This window comes from Nannospalax galili, unplaced genomic scaffold, assembly GCF_000622305.1.
Source record: "Nannospalax galili isolate Female #2095 unplaced genomic scaffold, S.galili_v1.0 scaffold381, whole genome shotgun sequence".
NCBI classification, from domain to species: Eukaryota; Metazoa; Chordata; class Mammalia; order Rodentia; family Spalacidae; genus Nannospalax; species Nannospalax galili.
The window spans coordinates 2,180,639-2,195,204 of NW_008347312.1; the positions used below are offsets into that span (position 1 = coordinate 2,180,639).

The 14,566-nt window shown below is 41.1% G+C and overlaps 1 protein-coding gene across 1 annotated transcript in view; it reads left to right on the top strand.

Moving 5' to 3' along the window:
- Dnah3 (dynein axonemal heavy chain 3) overlaps positions 1–14,566 on the top strand; it is a 232,141-nt gene that overhangs the window by 5,454 nt on the left and 212,121 nt on the right. The window contains exons 2-4 of the mRNA XM_029568678.1: positions 1,781–2,022; positions 8,411–8,515; positions 9,052–9,280. Coding sequence (XP_029424538.1) covers positions 1,993–2,022; positions 8,411–8,515; positions 9,052–9,280 — 364 coding nt within the window. The 5' untranslated portion in view covers positions 1,781–1,992. The remainder of the gene's footprint in view (positions 1–1,780; positions 2,023–8,410; positions 8,516–9,051; positions 9,281–14,566) is intronic.

Genomic DNA, 14,566 nt, shown 5'->3' on the forward strand with positions numbered 1-14,566 from the left:
GAATTTAGGGGGAAACTAAATGAAGAAGTGGATGTGGACAATAGCATCTGGAAAGAGCTCCATAAGTCTAACTTGGCTTTGGGATGACTTTGAAAGCAACCATGTAATAAGGGCTTTGAATATTGGGGTAGTGAATAACCTTCGGCACTTATGTATTAATATTAGTATATGTGTGTGAGTTTATGTACTTGTATGTCTTTATGATATGATGCTAGCCACAACATTTGTAGAGAACCTATGAGTTACAAAACTGCCCCAATTTGTCCTGGACAGAGAATTCCAGGATGCAAGACTCACATGGGTAAAACTGTAAAAAAGACTGGGGATGTAGCTCAGTTGGTAAAGCACTTCCCTAGCATGCACAAAGCCCTGGGTCTGATCCACAACACCATAAGCCATGCATAGTGGTACACACCTGTAATCCCAGCACTCAGGAGAGGTGGGAGCAGGAGGCTCAGAAGTTCAGTCATCTTCAAGCTGTAGAGTGAGTTTGAAGCCAGTCTGTGTTACATGAGACCTTGTCTCAAAAAAAGGGGGAAAATCATACGGATTGGGATGAACTAGATATCCATTTACTGTATGAAAATTGTTTTAGCTCATTAATCCTTCAGACAAATTTAATGAGAAGGATACTCACAATATTGCCATAAAATGTCATCAAATTTGTACACAAAAGTTGAGACATTCACTTGAAGAGATGAAGTGCTTTGCTCAAGCCGCACAGTTGACTAATGGGAAGAGCAAGATCTGAGTTGAGCTGTTCCACTCTAGATTCCCCATCCCCAGCCTGTGTGCCTTCAGACCTCTCCCCAGGACTCACCCCCAGCCTGTATGCCTTCAGATGGCTCCCCAGGACTCACCCCCAGCCTGTGTGCCTTCAGACCTCTCCCCAGGACTCACCCCCAGCCTGTATGCCTTCAGATGGCTCCCCAGGACTCTCCCCCCCCCAGCCTGTGTGCCTTCAGACCTTTTCCCAGGACTCACCCCCAGCCTGTGTGCCTTCAGACCTCTCCCCAGGACTCACCCCCCAGCCTGTGTGCCTTCTGACCTCTCCCCAGGACTCACCCCCAAGCCTGTGTGCCTTCATACCTCTCCCCAGGACTCACCCCCAGCCTGTATGCCTTCAGATGGCTCCCCAGGACTCACCCCCAAGCCTGTGTGCCTTCAGACCTCTCCCCAGGATTCACCCCCAGCCTGTATGCCTTCAGACCTCTCCCCAGGACTCACCCCTCAGCCTGTGTGCCTTCAGACCTCTCCCCAGGACTCACCCCCAGCCTGTGTGCCTTCAGACCTCTCCAAGGCCATGGTCTCTTATGATCACTTGTCTTGCTTTCCTGGACCTTCTTAGTCTCCCTTTGGTCACCAATACTTCCTGCTGCTCTGCTCAGCCTCCTACATGAAAGGAGCCAGCAGAGCATGCAGTAGATCAAGCCCAGTCTTGTTCTTAGGCACAGAAGAGGCCACTCCTGCACTTAGCAACAGACGCTGAAGCCTGGTTACCCACCCGGGGCCTCAGTACAAGCTCCATTACTGCTAAAACTGCTCAGGAAATGAGTGCTATTTAGGAGAGTGGGCCCTCTCTTTTTCTGTATTAGTATGTAACTGTGCTTCAGTTTTGTCTTTTGCAGAGACTTCACTGTGTTCCAGGAAGTTCTGAGAAAACTGCTCAAAGGAGAAGAGTGAATATTGCAAGAAATAGGCACTAGAGCAAAAAACTTCGAGCAGAGCCCCAAAGCCACCTCTTCATTCTATGTCTTTCCTTTCTCTTCCTTTCTACCAGGGAACTCCTTGAGAGACTGAAGTCTATGACCTCAGAGAGACAGCTCTATGAATGGAGCTTCTAGAGTGACCAAAAAGTTCCGCTGCTGGTGTCATCTGCATTATGCTATCGGGAATTGTGGATTTCAGAGCGACTAGGTGGGAGAGACTTATCCCTGGAGAAGCTGAGAGCTCTGTGTTTGTATTTTAATAGGTACAATTAGAGTGGGCACCATGAGCTACACAGATTGCTCAACTCGGAAGGTAAGGGTAAAGTTTAGGGTGTGTTTTTCTGTACTTCTGTCTTCAACATCTAGGGGATTTGGGAGTGTACAGGAAGAGGGCCATTTCACATATACTAATTGCCATGTTAAATACCTTTGACCTACAAAGTATGTTAATCACATTTCCATGATGTGTGCTTTCAAATTGATTTCTGTAGAATTTTGAACATATTTGAATTTTTTTCGGAAAATTTTAGAAACAGATACCTGGTTTCTTTTTCCTTTCTTTACAATGCTGTTAGACCACATATTCCAACCAACTGATGGGTCCCAGATTTTTTTGATTTTTTTGTTTTTTTGAAATAGGGTCTCCCTGTAGCCCCAGCTGGCCTAGAACTCACCATGAAGACCAGGCTGGCCTTGATCTCACAGAGATCCACCTGCCTCTGTCTCCTGAGTGCTGGGATTAAAGGCGTGCACCACCATGCCCAGCTTCAGGTTCCAGTTTTGACTGTAAATCAAAATAATCTGAGGTATAGCTTAACATAATCTTGGGGCTGGAGAGATGATGGATGGTTCAGTGGGTAAGATCACTTGCTGAGTAATCATGGGGACTTGAATTCAAATCCCTGGCACCCAAGGTAAAAACTGGGCATGGTGGCATGTACGTACCTATAACCCAAGTACTAGGTTGGAGAGCAGGGCGTAGAGATGGGAATCTCTGGGGCTTGCTGGGTACCAGCTTAGTTCCAGGTTCAGTAAGAGACCCTGTCTCAAGGAAATAAAATGGAAAGCGATAGAGAGAGCAGGATACCTGACAGCCTGTTCTGGCCTCTGCATGCATGGGGCATACACCTGCATGCGTGCACGCACACACACACACACACACACACGTATGCACAAATTATTAATTAGGCATGGTGGTACATACTTGTAGCCCTCGAGAGGCTGAGGCAGGAGGATTGTGAGTTCCAGGAGTCTGGGCTACACAGTATCCTGTATCAAAAAAAATTTGCTTAATTGTGAAAAATACTTTGTTCTGAAATTTTAATTTTTTAAACTTAATTTTATGTATATAGGTGGTACATACTTGTAGCACTTGAGAGGCTGAGGCAGGAGGATTGTGAGTTCCAGGAGTCTGGGCTACACAGTATCCTGTATCAAAAAAAATTTGCTTAATTGTGAAAAATACTTTGTTCTGAAATTTTAATTTTTTAAACTTAATTTTATGTATATAAGTGTTTTGTCTGCGTGTATATAGGTGCACAACATGCATGCAATGTCCTTGGAGGCCAGAAGAGAGCATCAGATCCCCTGGAACGGGAGTTAAGGATGGTTGTTAGCCACCATGTGGATTCTGGGAACCAAACCCAGGTCCTCTGCAAGAACAGCCAGTGCTCTTAACTGCTGAGCCAACTCTCCAGCTCCTGGTCTACAGATTTTGATTTGAGGAAGATGGACTAGGTAGAAAAAATGAACACATGACAGTTGGTAGTCGATTTATTTACTCTTGGCAGGCCTGAAACTCATTCTGTAGTCCATACTGGCCTTGAACTTGAGCTTGAAATTCTCCTGCCTCCATCACCAGAGTGCTGAGATTACAGCTGTATACCACTCCAACCAGCTTAAGAACAAATTTTTTTTTTTGTCTTTTTTGAGACAGGGTCTCCCTGTAGCCCCCACTGTCCTGGAACTCACTATGTAGAAAACAAAACAAAACAAACAAAAGAACTTCCCCAGAGTAATATTTCTACCCAATCCAGGTGCCAGAGTCTTGGTTGAAAAAGCCAAGATTCACTAGGCTGTTACTTGAAGTAGCCAAAGGAGTATTTAAAATGAAAACTCTAGGAGCTGGAGAGATTGCTCCGCAGTTAAGAGCACTGGCTGCTCTTGCAGAGGACCTGGGTTTGGTTCCCAGCACCCATATGGCAGCTAACAACCATCTGTAACTCCAGTTACAGGGGATATAACACCCTCTTCTGACCTCTACAGGCATTGCATGACACTGGTGCACTTACATACATGCAGGCAATACACTTATACACATAAGATAAAAATAATAAATGCTTTAAAAAATGAAAACTCTAAGGGTTGGAGAGATGACTCAGTGTTAAGAGAACTGGCTGCTCTTACATGGGTGCAAGACATGGGTGCACTTACATGTATGCAGGCAGTATACTCATATGTTGCAGGAAAGGTGAGGCAAGACACCAGGATGGTTCAGGAATTAAGTTTTATTTAGGCTGCAGCCTGGTCCAGAGCACTTGAGTCTCAGAGTCTGCTGAAGAGAGAAGTTCTCACATTTTTATTTCTTGGGTAGCGGGTTACAGCATAGGCAAATGATGTATCGGTTGGTTAACAGCAAAAGTTATAGAAAGCAAGTTGTTTGTCTCGTTCTTGAGGGGAAAGAGGTGTAAAAAGTCTCTGTTGGAGACAAATGGAAAGGAGGAAGTTGGGCTGTAGCTAATTGTGTCAGCATTTTAGCTCCAACCCAGCTGAACTTTGGAAACAGAGAGAGATAGGCAGAGAGAGAGAGATCCCTGTTTTCCCTAATTTTCCCCCATTTTTCCATCAGATCTGCATCATTATACATAAAAAAGAAAACTCTACAAAATTAGATTTGTTACATATTCAAACCCATGTTCTAAAATGAAAAATTCCTAAAATTTGCCAAAGAAGACATTTAGACATTACTATTTTTTAGCAAACCATTTTACATATCTAGGTAGCTGTAAAATCTCCATCTGTTCCTCAAAAGGGACCACAGAGAATTCTGGACCACAGCTATGGCCCAGAAAGCTCTCTTTAGTCAGTTGTGGAATTGATTTCTCCATGTACAGTCTTGTTCATGTTCCTGTGTTCCTGTCCTGCAGATGTTTGCTGCTATAAAGTTGTTTATAATTCTTTGTGAATGTCTTTGCATGTGTCCATGTAAGTCAAAGTTTAATGAGTTTCTGTGGAGGTCCTTGTGTTCTGCAAAGTGCTCTTCATGATCCCAAGGATAACTTCTCTGTCTCTCTGTGTGATGTGGTCTCTGCTCTCTGCCCTTGGCTTTCTGTCACTGAGTCTGGTGTGTCTGCATCTGTCACTGGGATGACCCACTCTCAGGATGGGAAGACCTAAGTATGATTTGTTATGCCTCAAACCCCAAAGAATCTATGACCTCAGGTAACCCAGAAATCCGGGTTAGATTTGAGGTTCCCACTGATGGCATTAAAACTTTCTCCCTTTGGTAACTTTGCTTGCTTCTACGTTGGCTTTATCTAAGGCTCACTTTCTCCACGTTGGGAGTTATGGACATAAATAGCCTGATATAAACAGCCAGGCATAAACAGCCTCCCAGTTAATGACACCAATGAAAAGAAAGTGTTCTTTCTCAGTAGCTCTGGAAATACTCTGGTCAGCCCTGCTTGGATTACATGCCGCCTTGAGCCAGTCATCATGGGCGTGAGGATGGGGTAGTCTGATTGGTCTCATGCTTGGAGGCAGAGGCTAGGATCAGTCACATTGTACAACTTAGGCTGAAATTGGAATAGAGCCAGTTATTCCCACTAGGGCTATATTCTGCTTCTTGGCGTGAGAGCGTTAATTTCCCAGGTGGTACAGGCACTGAAATCAGGTTTATCCCACCCTGAGCAGAAACACAAATACCAAGAGTTCTCTCAGATAATGTTAATATCCTCCCTGGCAATACAAGGTCAGGGCTTTGAGGGTTTAATTACTTGTTCCTGCTCTTGTTACAACTTAAGACGTTCCAGTTTCATGGTATTTGCTTGTTGCTCGTTTAATGAAGATTTTTATTTGAAACAGATTTAAAATCTAGGCCAAATGAAAGAGTTCCACTGACCACAAATTCTTCTTGCTTGCAAGACACAATACAGACAGCCCTAACCTATTCATCGATTCATGTCTTTCGTCTGGGATCCTGAAAAAAATAACAATGGCTTCATATCCTTGAAAGTACCCTTGCCAGAGTCTTCTTTGGATGGTATAGTACCTACTTTGGATGACAATGTTCTTTTCCAGTTGATGCTGGGATTCTCCCATTTTGTTACCCCATTGGTGCAGATGTGGCATTAATTTCAGCTGTAGAAGAAGGAATCCTTAGAGTGATTGGTCACTTCTCAGGTCCTTAAGATTGAGGTCAAGAACGAAAAGGCGGGGGCTAGAAAGATGGCTCATGAGTGGTTAAGAGCACTGGTTGCTATTGTAGAGGATCCAGGTTCAGTTCCCAACATCTATGTGGCAGCTAAAGATTCGTAACTCCAGTTTTAGGGGATCTGACACCCTCTTCTGGTTTCCACAAGCATTGCACACTTGCATACATGTAGGCAAAACACTCCTATACATAAAATGAAAATAAATCAATAGTAAAAATTTTAGAAAAGAATGGAGCAGCAAAGTCAGTGGTTTAGATGATCGTCTTCAAGCTGTGTGTGGTGGTTCACATCTATAATCCCCACATTTGAGAAGTTGAGGCAGGAATATCTTGAGTTTGAGGCCAACCTGAGTTTATGAAACCTTGCACATGTGAAAAATCAGTCAATCAAAAATAGAAATAAATAAACATAAGTTCTGTAAGACAAAAACAGCAAGTCACAGGTTCTCAAAGGCATCGTATTTGAGGTGGAACCAAGCATCCCTGCTCTGAATAAATGTCCATTGGTCAACCACTGAAAACAAGGTTTTTTGAGAGCCCCTGAATTAGGCCTTGAGATCAGTGACCCTATTCTATGTTTCCAAAGATCACATGTTTATTGTATGTCTCCATTCATGGCTTTGGCTGTTCTCTTTTAGTTTTAGGGCCCACAACTTTCCTACAGTAATTTGACATGTAAGTGATACTTGCCATTTCTGACATTTCTGGGGTGCAGAGTTAAAAGCTGCTGACCTAGAAGGCGAATCTTCCTCTTCTGTGGCTGGGATGTGTCACCTATCATCCTGGGCCTTGGTTCCGTCAACTAGAATGTGGCTACACCAAAAAAGAAAATCTTTAAAGATTGTACTTGTCTGACACATGATTATTTAGAGTAAGGGTAGATAGTATTGTTGGTGTTATTGTTATTTAGTAGCATAGAAACCCCAGAGGAGTTAATAGAGGTTATGAGTTAGCAGTGAGGGGTTGGTTAGGGCATAGAGAGTCACTGCTAACAGTGAATCATATACCCCTCTTTCACTCTACCCCTCACTAGTGTATGCCGTAATTCTTAGACAAAAGCAAATCAGATTGCTATAATAACATCTCATCTTATGCAAGAGCTAAGTACAAAGTCATGTTCTAGAGTTAAGGTCAGAACCAACACTGCCCTTTTGAGAAACTCCTCCAAGCCATCTTTAAAATGAAGTCCAGCAGAAATTTTTCATAAATCCAGTTTCTCCTACAGGGATGGAAGGGACTGAAATGTCTTATAGCCCCAGGTGTAGATCTCTTGTGTATAGGGGCTGTGTCTTCAGACAAAAACACATGCAGAACTAGTCACCATTGTGGTCACTTTAAGCTCTGTTCAGGAGAAGCACTTAGGAACTGAGAATGACTGTGGGAGATACTAGCTCATGTCCAACTGAAGTTCACACTCAAGTATATACCCATTGGTGACTCCCACATCCATGTTCTTCAAAGGAAGCACAGATGGGGTTGGAGAGATGGCTCAGTGATTAAGAGCACTGGCTGCTCTTGTAGAGAACCTGGGTTCAGTTCCCAGCACCCACATGGTGGTTAACAATCATCTATAACTCCAATCCTAGGGAATCTGGCACCTTCTTCTGGCCTCTTTGGGCATTGCACACATATGGTGCACTTACATACATGCCGATAAAACACATAAAATAAAAATAAGTAAATACAAATAAATTTAAAGGAAGCACAGTGAGTTGCTTATATACTTACTAAACATAAGATGCAAAACTGCTGTCTGAGTAAGTTTTTTATCGAAACTTTGCATATGTGAAATGCAAGAGTCAATTTTTAAAAGTGATCCACTTCGAAGGGCTGGTAGGATAGCTCATAGGTAAAGGAGCTTGCCTCACAAGCTGACATGAGTTCAATCCCCAGAACTTATGTGAAGGTAAAAGGAAAGAATCGATTCCACAAAGTTGTTCCCTGACTTTCACATGTGTGCCGTGGCACATATACCAACAAACTATTCACTTTTAATCACACCACAGGGTCTTGTAGCTAGAGGCACCCTCAAAACTTGGGCTCTTCATGGGGGGTAGGAAAATAAATATATTTTCTCATACAGGGGAAGCCAAGGAGAAGAGATAGACTGAGGATTTTAAAAAAATGAAGCATACATATATAAAAAATGGAGGGGGGTACTGTGTATATAAAACTTTTCCTGGGAGCCTCTGCACTTTTTACCCACTTCAGAGGTTCAGAATACCTTTTCTAACTCCTAAAGAGTGACTTTTGTTCCCATTTCCCACAGCTTGACAGAAGTGACTCAATACATCACATGAGCCACTCCCAGGCACAGCCAGAGCTACCCCCTCTGCCACTGTCTGCAAATGAGGAACCATCTGAACTCTATGAGGTAAATATTCCTGGCTGCCAGCTCTTCCAGTGAGAGAGACAAGGTAAAGAACACACTTTGCCTTTCTAGGTATTCAGCTAGTTCTAGTAGGGTACAAATAATCTTGACAAGTGGGTTAGAGCTTTCGTCATTTTGTCACCAGAAGAGGTTGCAACAGTTGAAGATAAAGAGGTATGCATTATATACAGGTGAATTCGAATCTGGCCTTGTCTTTTCCCTACCACATTATAGAAACTCTCTGAACTTCTGCATCTTCGCTTGAAAAATGAGAGTGGTTATGTATCCCTTACAGCCATGGCCATAAGGAATGAAAGTAAGGGTAAATCATCTAACTCTCAGGCATTGAATGCCAGCTGTTTTTCTTGGCATCAGAAATCTTCCACAGAGCACAGCTGCTGTCCACACAGAATGTGTTTCCATTGAGTGTGCAGAAGGTAGACATGTAGTGTAAGGTGTGTAAAACTCATCTCTGTGGAAGCATGACCCAGGCTCACAGGGATATCCCTCATCATGTCTCTGCATTTTTTCCTTTATAGACGGTCATGTCACACAGCTTTTACCCCCCCTTGATGCAACACACATCATGGACTCTGGCCGTGCCCTTCAAAGAACAGCACCATCACCGTGGACCCAGTGACTCTATTGGCAACAACTATTCCTTGATGGCCAGAGACATGAAGCTGAAAGATCTGCTGAAGGTCTACCAACCAGTCACCATCAGTGTCCCTAGGGACAAGACCAGTCTGCCATTAGGTATTTGTGACAGTATGCTATATTTTATGCTTAATAGGGCTTTGGAGTGAAACTTCTACTCCGGGGTTATCTTCCCAGTTCAGTCTCTTGCTGCAACTAACCTTGAATCACTTCATAGAGCTTCACTCTTTCCATCTTTGAAATGGAAATTACTGCATCCGCTAACATTTATGGATCATTTACATACCTCAAGCACTGTTCTGTGTACTTATGCTATTGATGGGTGCATCACAAATTATTCCCAAATGTTGTAGCTTAAACCATTTTATCATTTCACAGTTTCTGGAGGTCAAGACTCTGGAGTTGACTTAACTGGATAGTTCAGGCTTAGGATCTCTCACAGTCACAGTCAAGGTGTCAACAGCCAAGATATCAACCCAGACCCTCGTCATCCAAATCCTAGGAAAGGATGCTCTTCCAAGCTCATGCACATTTGTGGGTCTGTGTTGACTGTGGTCATCATCATTGGTGTCTTGCCACAATGGCGGCTGCACAGGGCAGCTCACAACATGGCTTCTGGCTTCTATTCAAGTCAATGAGAAAGAAAGCAAGACCACCACCAAGTCAGGGACCCCAATAGTTTTTGGAGATTAACCTTGGAACTTTAATCATTTTACTGTATTCTGTTTGTTAGAAATGAATCACCAGAAAAAAAAATGTCAGAACAGGGCAATTTTCAAATGTTCATATGAGAGTCCATTGGAATTTCTTGACAAGGGCTTCCAAAAGGGCTCTATTGGGTTCCTCCTCATTTTTCTTTTGTTGTTTAATGAGTGTTTGGTGGGAATGTTCAAGAATCCCTTGATCCCAGTCAGAGCAAAAATGGCTGAAGGTAGCAGAAACATAACAAGGACCACTATCTGTTTTTATTTGCCAAGGAATTCCCATAAGGACTATGGCATATTTGACAGTCCTTATGGCATGAGACGCCATCTCACCAGAGCAGGCCAATGAAAAATGGACATTGGAATAAGTGTCAACAATATGATGGATATACTTGAGCTTCCCAAAAGGAGAAAAATGAGTGACATCCATTTGCTCTATGTTGACTTTTTTCTAGTTCCCTGTCTAGAACTTGTAATGCTAATTACTCTTACCTTTACTTCTTCACATCTCCTATTCATGATTCAAAGACTTTCTTCTCCCCTTAGCGATAAGAGTTATGTAATTTGGGAGTATTTTAGATAGACCCACTTGAAGGGGGTCTATCTAAAATTGCCTCACCCTGCTTCCCTGTTCAGCATGGAAGAAGCCAGAGGTCCCTATTGGCAATTTAGATAACCTCTTCAGAGGATGGTGTGATAAGAATAGGAAGTAGGAATTGGCTAGGCAGTTAGGGTAAAAAGACCCCAAAATCTCAGATGACGAAAGGTTTTAACTGAATACACCTTTGTCGTTGCATCATTTTTTTCCTTTCATAGTTGGTCATTATTCAAGGAGCATGTGTCACAAGATACAGTACAGAAAAGTTCATGTTTTTACTTAAATACACAATTATCCTCCCAGTTATAGTGGGTGGATTAGAGTTGATCATCTTTCTCTGTTGTGTCATATCAAAGTTTCAGAATTTTTAAAAGTATCACACAAACACTGAAGCAGTGAAGAGCTGATGGCTATGTTAGAGAAGGACATGTGCAGACATTAGCCGCACACCTGGCCTTCCATCTCCCAGATGGTAGGATGGACCAAAGACCAGAACTCCCAAGGACTCAGGAAGAGAAAGTGACCACGGGAATGAGAAAATAGCTGGATTTATTGTTGTTAAGAATGATCAAAACACCTTATATGCATGTATGAAATTCTCAATAAAGTTTTTGTAAAAGTTAAAAAAGAAAAAAAAAAGAAAGACAGCTAGATAAAACTAATAAATACATCTCATGGATTTAAACCACTGCCACATCACCAAGGCAACTAAGAAAAAGACTCTCTTTAAAAATATAAGCCATGGGCTGGAGAGATGGCTCAGCGGTTAAGAACACTGGTTGTTCTTGCAGAAGACCTGGGTTTGAATCCCAGCACCCACATGGCAGCTAACAACTGTCTATAACCCCAGTTCCGGGGGATCCGATGGCCTCTTGGGCATTGCATGACTTGGGTGCATTTACATAAATGCAGGCAATACACTCATACACATAAAAATAATAAAATATTTTTAAAAAATATAAGCCTCAAGTAAAAATGAAATAAGTGAAGTAGGGAAATTCACAGCAGTAGGAGACATAAGATTATGAATTTGTGCCACTCTTTTTTAAAAAAAGGAATAAAATTTGACTAAAATTCTAAAATCAGCTATTGTCTTCAAAAAACTCATATTTGTAGTCCATAAGGAAACAGACAAGAAGATGTGTTTACTTTAAAGCCACTTTTAATTTTCAACTCTCTTTTACGCTCAATTCATTCAACTGTGTCTGTGTTTATAGACAAAAAAGCCCACTTAGTTGAGGTATGAGTACCCTAAATCTTCATGCTTTGTTTCTTTCCATCATTCATAATGTTCTGGAATTATTTTGTTATGAATCTTTAAGGAGAATTGATAGATGTTTTACTTCTAAGAAAACACACAATGTTATTACTCTGAAAAAAATATTTCCGATTCTCATTCTTTCTCAAAGAAGTTGCTATATACTAACCAGGGGTTCTTAAACTGTTCTGACATCAGAGATCTCTTGCATTACCAAAGATGATTGAAATCCTAAATTGGTTTTTACTTGTATATTATTAATAGTTATATGATAAGACATTTAAAAATATTTACTACGAATTTGAATTAATCATTATTTCAATGTGTTAATAAAGTACTCGTGTTAATTTAAAAAAAAAGAACTGAATCACCAATAATCACTGAATATAAGGCCCAGCTTATATTAAAGTCATATCAGGAAGTGGGGATCATGGGAGGGGATGCAGTTTGGAAACTGCTCATCACAGTGTCTTGTAGGTATTAATTATTTCATCCTGCCATGTACACACATCCCTTGGTGATTTTTGTTAGATGTACTTTGGAGCCACTCAGTCTCTTCTGTCCTAAGCTCTTTTCTGTTTTCCATTTTTCCCTCTGTGATATCTGAGTGAATTCCTCAGCTATTATCTTCCAACTTACTAATTTCTCTTCAACTCTATTCAATATTGAGTTTATCATATATAAAAAGTGTTGTTTGGATGGTGTCCTGGTTTCATTTCTGTTGCTATGATAAAACACCCTGACTGAAAGCAGCTTGGAGAAGGTAAGGATTTAGTTGACTTACAGTTCCAGGTTACAGTCCATTATTTGGGGGAAGTCAAGGCTAGACTTAAAGCATCACATCCACAGTCAAGAACAGAGAGAGAATAAACACCTGGACCCTTCCTTGCTTGCTTGAACTCAGCCAGCTTTCTCTACTCTTACGCAGTTCAGGGACTAGTCAATGAAATGTCACTCATAGTTTTCCCACCTCAATTAACAATCAAGACAATCTATAGACATGCCCACAGGCCTGCCTGATCTAGATAATGCCACATTAAGACGGTCTTCCCAGGTGATTCTAGATTGTGTCAAGTTAACAGTTAAAATTAACCAGCACAGAGGGCAACATATTCCACTTTTCAGATTTTCTGATAGGTTCTACTTGTGATTTTTTTTCCAATTTCTTATTCTGTTTTTATAATCATAGCACTTTCAATATCATTTGGTGAACCCTTTAGAGTAGTCCTCAACAGAAGTCATGTAACTACCCCAATGTACAAGATCATACCTAGAAGCTTAGGTTTGATATTCTAATTACCCATACTTAATTTCTTAAGTCTGTTTGAGCTGCCATAATAAAGTACCATAGTCTGGATAGCTTATAAACAACAAATTTATTTATCACATTCTAGAAGCTGGAAAGTCTGAGGTCAAAGTACCAACAGATTTGGTATGTAATAAAGTCCTCACCCTGGTTCGGAAATGGTGTATTTGTTTGTTTGTTTTAGAAAATTTTATTGATTCAAGAATTTAATACAATAAATTTTAATTATATTCAGACCTCTTCCTCCATCTCCACCCTGATCCTCCACCCCTGACTTCATTTCGTCTCTTAGCAAATTTAAAACCTTATCCATCTTATATAATACATCTGAGCTGGGTGCCCAAGAAACCCTAGAGTGTCAGTGAGCTATAATTCTTACACAGAAGTGTGCCAAAGTAAGGAATCCTTTTCCTAATTTATAGGGGTTTGGGGTCAGAATACAAGAAATGGTTGTATTGTAGTTCTCTTTAATGGTGGAAGAAATCAAGGAATCTCTTGAAGAGGGGAGGTCTCTTATAAGGGCATTTAATTCCCAAAGACCAATGCCATTATATTAGAGATGGAGTTTCACCCTAAGAATTTGAGGGAGAACATAAGCATTCAGTCTACTGTTTACTGCCTTTCGTAGATAATAGTTTGAAATTATATTTTCCCCTTTGTATATCTAAAGTTGTTGGCATTCATGAGTAACTAGTGCTGGTACTTCCCAGATTTTATCGTCACAGGATTTCTCAGGCAAGCCAGTCTTTGAGCATGAGTTTCTGTGATGTTTTCTCTAGAACAGAGGCAGCCAGCAGACAAAAAACTGCTAAGTGGCTGTTATTCAGTTCCTGGATTGAGTTGATTTTTCTCTTGTCATTCATTAAAGGACACTCATGTTTGGAGAATCTTAAACATTTATTTTGGAATAATATTGGTAGCACTATATTCTGTGAGAGTTGCCCTTGATTGTTGAGGTTATTATTATTGGCTGTTTTTCTTGATATTGTTTTTGTTCCTCAGGGATTCTGAAGTTTTTTTTATTTTTTTTGGAAGCTTACATTGAGTTCCTCTGCTTCTAGCTGCATCTATCCTCCTGTTTATCGAGTTGTCATTCATACTCAATAAAATGGACAGATATTAATGTTAAGCTCAGTGAGTCTTGACAGTTATGAAGAGCTGCCACCCAAACTCGATAAAGAGCATTTTCAAACTCCCTTGTGACTCATTCTCATCAGATCTTTCCCTCACCCCACAGTATCCCACCCCAGAGTGACCACATCCTAGTTTCTCACCATGAATATATAATATATACTATAAATATAATCATCTATATGATTTTGATGTACCCTTTTAACTTTTTTTTAAAAAAGCAGAGTCTCACATGGGGTAGGCAGGTGCTCTGCCACTGAGCTATATCTCTAATTTCTTTTATTTTTTTACTTTGAATCAGATTCTAAGTTACCCAAGCTGGCCTTGAACTTCTGACCCTTCTGCCTTACTCAGCCTCCCAAGTACATGAGATCCAGACCTGAACTTGGCTTTTTTTTTT